The following is a 5,589-nucleotide window of genomic DNA, read 5'->3' as shown; positions in this document are numbered from 1 at the left end:
ATATTTCTTGTTGTTCCCCTCAGCCACTTCCATGGCAGAGAACAACTGTGAGCCCAGCTGGGTCATTTTGACTCTACAGTCCCTTTCAGAAAAAAAAAAAAAAAAAAAAAACACATTCAAATCACAAAATTCTGTAAGATTTATTTGGATTTCACGTGATAGGTCAACCGAGAGAAATGCATAATTGTGAAAAAATATGACAAGTCTTGTATAATTTTCAAAATTATCTACTACAAAAATAGTGTGAATAGTGTGACTTACATTTGTATCCAACACACCTGAGTCAGTTGTTTGGAGGAGGACATTGGAACGAATTATATACCAGTAGATACTGAAATAGTTTCCTTTAAAAAACAAAAAAAGATAGCTCAAGCTCTTTCTCACTCTGGACAGAGAGCAAGAAAGAACACGGTTGGATTTAGGTCTAAACATTATCTGGGGAAATGTTAACATTCCCATAGTTTTAGTTTTAGTAACGTCTTCAGGGTGATGTGCACTGATGGGATTCAAACTACCATTTTCTAGCCTTTTATTAATAATGTATTTCTTTTTGCCAGTCTCCTGTACCAGTCAGATTTGATGACTGCATTACTCTACAGACTCTCCCACCTGACCTGTTGCTGCAGCTCCTGCAGAGTTACTGTTGCTCTCTTCGCTCAGCTAAAGACAGCGCTCATATCTACATTGATACACGTTAATAATTAGGTGACTTCAGCTGGTCGTGCTGAGTTTTTACTTTGAGCTTTTACAGCAACAGGGCTGAGTACAAATGGACACCACACTTTTTAGACGCATATTTGTGAAGATTAGGCTTTTGCATGCTCCCTCTTCCACATAATTACATTTCTATGCAGTGGTTTATAACACTGAAACAAAAAAGAGTATATTGAAGTTTGTGGTTTACTGTAATAACATGGATAGAGATAATTTTGCCTGTCACTGTAGTTTTTTTAAGTGTTCTATGAACATTAATTTGTTGAAATCCACAGCCTTAATACTAATTTTGTCATGCGATTTTGTAATCCCACCATTTGCTGACCCAAAACATGAATGAAGTTTTTTAGATGTTTTTCTTTTCTTTGTCACTGTACTGTAAGTTTCAGAGGCTTGGTTTCTACCACGTCATGCTAAAAGATGGAAATAGTAAGGTGGTTACACAGGCGCAGATACCATGGGAGCAAAGAAGCAGGACAAGAACTAAAGATAATAGATAGTCAGTTCTAGTTTCACTGCGGTTCGCTGGATGAACTGAATGTGCCATCACACAAGTACATGTAAAGTAACAACAAAGCTTCCAAATAGATATTGCAATTCCCAAATGAAACACGAGCTATTTTTACCGACGAGATGGTAGCGAATGAATGCATAATTTATACATGTCCTGCTTTTTGACAGATACTCTGTACTGTAAAGGCACTTTGCTGTAAAGCATGTAAAATAGGACGATATTTCCTCAAATATGTAATAGTATGAACCCAAAATGCAATCTCTTGGTATGGGTTTAGACAATTCTTAAACTGAAGCCCATTTAAATTTGTAAGTTGTGTCTTATTGTATTGCACTGAAAATACAATCTGCAGGATTTAATCTAAATGTGTTTTTGTCACTTTTGTAGCCCAAGGCACTGAAGCTGCTGGGGATGGAGGTGAGTATTGATCTTTGAAGGTTGTAATCCACTCATTTTCCTTGACTGTTTCTCTCACACCACCTTCAAATACTACTTGTAAAATGTGCCAAATGCTATTTCGTAAAATAGTTTAATTAACTCAATGTGAGTTTTGTGCTCCACAAGCTTTCAAAGGAAAAACTTAGCTTACTGTAAAAATAATTCAATGGAAATCTGTATAGGGACATCAGGGAGAGCTGCAATATTTTGGTCAAAAAAAATCTACTAGATGTTTTTTTTCAGTTTACAGTCTTCTAAACACCAAAATAATAATAATAATAAAAAAACACTCAGCCACCTTATACTTAATGTAAGAAAAAGTATAAAATAATACTCTTGACTTCTTTCTATCAGGATGACATGCCAATCCGGAGAGGCCGGCAGAAGACGACACGTAAGCGAGAGGAAGAGGTGGACATCGATTTGGATGACCCCGAGATAAACCACTTCCCCTTCCCCTTCCATGAGCTCATGGTGTGGGCTGTGCTCATGAAGCGCCAGAAGATGGCGCTGTTCTTTTGGCAGCATGGGGAGGAAGCCATGGCCAAGGCCCTGGTTGCGTGTAAGCTGTGCAAGGCTATGGCACACGAAGCATCTGAAAACGACATGGTGGACGACATCTCCCAAGAACTCAACCACAACTCCAGGTGGGTGACATGAATTTGAAAGAACTTGCAGGGATCCAGTTGGGGATTTGGTAGAGAATTCACACACTGACACAGATGGATGCACGCATACTGAAATGAACCTTCTCTGCTGCACCGCAGCCATTTTAGATCCCTATTGGATGTGCCTTGCACACGCATCATGTTATTGAAAGAAATACACTCAAATTAAGGTAGTGTAAGTGATGATAAGAACTATGGATATATCATAAATCAAGGAAAATGTTTAAGTTGCAAACACAGCTCAGCCTCACATTAGCTAACTCCACTGACTGCACTTACTGTTTGGATTCTTTCTGGAACCTTAGAATTTTAATCTCCCATGTGTTATTCACATTTTTCAGAGTGTTTTTGAAGGTCTTTGTGTGTGTATGAGTTTGCACAGACTCAGGGGATGATCTTTTTTTTTTACAATGCATTTGAAAACGTGCCTTCTTTTTTTTCTGCACCGCTTCCTCGCTTCTCAAGATGTTCCACACAACCTGTTTAAAGAATGCTGCGGTATTCACCTGTTACCTAAGATCACATCATGCGAGTCGTTTGGAAAGTATTCTCAAAGAAGGAAATCCCTCGTCTGTTCATGCAACATAGCTGAACCGTGTTACTTGTTCACCTGTGACATTGGGAGTAATAGTTTGGCAAAGCCTTAAATTGGCAGCAATGTGAGCGTTTTAGAACGTGAACATCTTCTTGCTCGTGCAAATAAATAGAAGTATTAAGGCACATTTTTCAAATTTTTTTTAATAATATTTGCTTTTGTTTATGTATTATACAGAATAGCAAGCTTTAAAGTTACCATATCACTTATAGCTAAGCACATACTAGAAAAATACAGTGAAATAAAGCGGGAGGGAGAGCAGCTTAACTTGATTTGAAAGTCAAGGAGAATCGCTCACGTTTTAAGAGTGGAGGGGTCCAGACAGCTCCAATGTGTCATGTCAGGCTGTTCCAGAGCGTCAGGGCTGCCCCTCTACAGACTTCATTGCCTCTGTTTTTTTAACCAGTTTTGACGATTTCTACAAGTAGTTGATTTGTCAATCTAAGAGTCCTGACCGGATTAGCCCATCAGTGCAATATTACGAGGGCCCACTGAGAGATTTTAAAACAAGCAACAATGTTAATATCGCTCCTGTTGGGCACCAAAAGCCATAGAAGACGGGTGATGTTTGGTCATGTTCCCGCTTACCGATAAGAAGATGCGTTGTGGTTTTCTATTGCTAGTAATGTGTACAGTAGAAACTAGAAGTTTACATACAATGGAAAAGACACACACCTTTGATAACCACTTGTGTGTTTCGGGTTATTGTCCATTTAGAGGACCCATTTGCCCAACAGCTTTAACTTCCCGGTGGCTGATGACCTCAGATATTGCTTCAGACTGCAGGACATGACTCAGATAATGAAGATCTTTGTCCCTGTGTCATTTGAAAACTGTTATCTGTTTTTTACGTTTCTTTTGTAAAAATTGCTTCCTCCTCACTGACGGGGCTTTCAGCCCATGTTGATTCAAGACACATTTCACTGTTAATAATGACCTTGTCTTACCACCTTCAGCCAGCATCTTCACAAGGTCTTTGGCTTTTCATGTCTAATGTCAGCGTGTTACCCGACGGGTTTAATTTTGATATTCCAGGAAAGTAAATCATTTTCTCTTTTTACGTTTTCCACGACGTTTCGCAGAGAGTTTGGCCAGCTCGCTGTGGAGCTCCTAGACCAGTCCTATAAACAGGACGAGCAGATGGCAATGAAGCTGCTGACATATGAGCTGAAAAACTGGAGCAACGCCACCTGTCTGCAGCTGGCGGTAGCAGCCAAACATCGAGATTTCATCGCCCATACCTGCAGTCAGATGCTGCTGACCGACATGTGGATGGGGCGTCTCCGCATGCGCAAGAACTCAGGCCTGAAGGTAGGATGACGGGTGCAGATATTTAGTTTACCCTGATGCATCACGTGTGACCGTCACAGCATTTAATAATTGGCATAGCCTGCAAATATGGAGCATGTACAGTTTGTACATTTCTCTTGGAGAAAAGTTAGGACTTTGACTTGGCCAGTCAAAGTATTGTTTAACTTAGCCATATTAGAATTTTAAGTAATAACAAGTGTAACAGATTATATAAAAATGTAATGAAGTAAATTCGACAGCTGTGTACTACGCAAAAAAGAAGGGTGACAGCTACTAGGAAAAAAATATGAATCATCTGGTTTTGCTTCCAAGTACAGAAAATGAGGCAAACATTTCTCTTTTTAAAATGCTTCATGTTTCTTCATCCTGCAGTTTACTTTTGACTGGTGCTTTTTGTTCTCAGACACTCTTGTGGTTTAATATATATCACAAGTGACTATAGGGATGTTTAAATTGCATGTTATTAATTTGGTAGGACTAATCTAAATTTGTGGACAGGCTCAGGCAAAAGAAAGATGCTCATCAGTTGATAACAGTTAAACAGAGATATTGGGGTTGTGACTTGACCTTAATTTAAAAAAACAAAAACAAAAAAAAAGTCCAATAAAACTTGCATGGACTCTGATATGCTGAGTGAAGAGCAAATTTTTCATCAAACAGCATTGGCTGAATTTTGAGCGATCTTTGCTTGTCTGGGTTCTCCATATGTTTGATGTTAGGGTGACACAGAGCAGCTGCTCAGACCAGAAAGGCCATAGCTATTTATAATGAAGGTCTGCCTCAGAATTTTCTGAAGTGTGGCGTTATGCTCCTTTACATGGTGAATGAAGTGTGGGACAATGGAACGGACTGGTGTGCTGGCCTTTTTTTTTTTTTTTTTGAGCAGGACAGATTTGCAGTTCAGTAAATATTTGTTGCCGTTTGCTGGAGGAAGTGAGAGAGTGCACTGCCGAGACAAACTCACCGGAGCAGAAAGACAAAGGGGGCAACCGCAAGTGCAACAAACAAGATTTTATGGCCCTGGGAGTTTACGATAAAATAACAATGTCAAAACAATAAGTCGGCATATGGTTTAGCTGTATTAGATGCAGGGGCAGCCATCCTCAACACTCTTGTTCTCAAATTACTCCCCAAAACGACTGCGACTTGCAACAAGTAATGCAAATCTTTCTTTACGCTTGAATAAGTCGGACAGGTTTGGTCTTCACCTTTGACCCTTTGATGGGACAACAGAAAAAAGAATCCCTTTTTCTGAAGAGTTATTGATAAATATTTCACTAGTACCAGCCCATATTCCTTTAACTAATTGTAGTATATCTGTGTAACCAGTATACTATATTTCTAGATCA

At 39.3% G+C, this 5,589-nt stretch overlaps 1 protein-coding gene across 9 annotated transcripts in view; it reads left to right on the top strand.

The window, feature by feature from the left end:
• LOC106941846 (transient receptor potential cation channel subfamily M member 3) overlaps positions 1 to 5,589 on the top strand; it is an 89,920-nt gene that overhangs the window by 59,657 nt on the left and 24,674 nt on the right. For all 9 annotated transcript variants that reach the window (XM_015025027.1, XM_015024998.1, XM_015025012.1 and 6 more), the window contains 3 exons: positions 1,616 to 1,645; positions 2,021 to 2,313; positions 4,012 to 4,240. In XM_015025027.1, coding sequence (XP_014880513.1) covers positions 1,616 to 1,645; positions 2,021 to 2,313; positions 4,012 to 4,240 — 552 coding nt within the window. The remainder of the gene's footprint in view (positions 1 to 1,615; positions 1,646 to 2,020; positions 2,314 to 4,011; positions 4,241 to 5,589) is intronic.

This window comes from Poecilia latipinna, unplaced genomic scaffold, assembly GCF_001443285.1.
Source record: "Poecilia latipinna isolate Pla-1442-1.1 unplaced genomic scaffold, P_latipinna-1.0 Scaffold94, whole genome shotgun sequence".
Lineage (NCBI taxonomy): Eukaryota > Metazoa > Chordata > Actinopteri > Cyprinodontiformes > Poeciliidae > Poecilia > Poecilia latipinna.
This window is presented reverse-complemented; position numbering and strand designations above follow the sequence as displayed.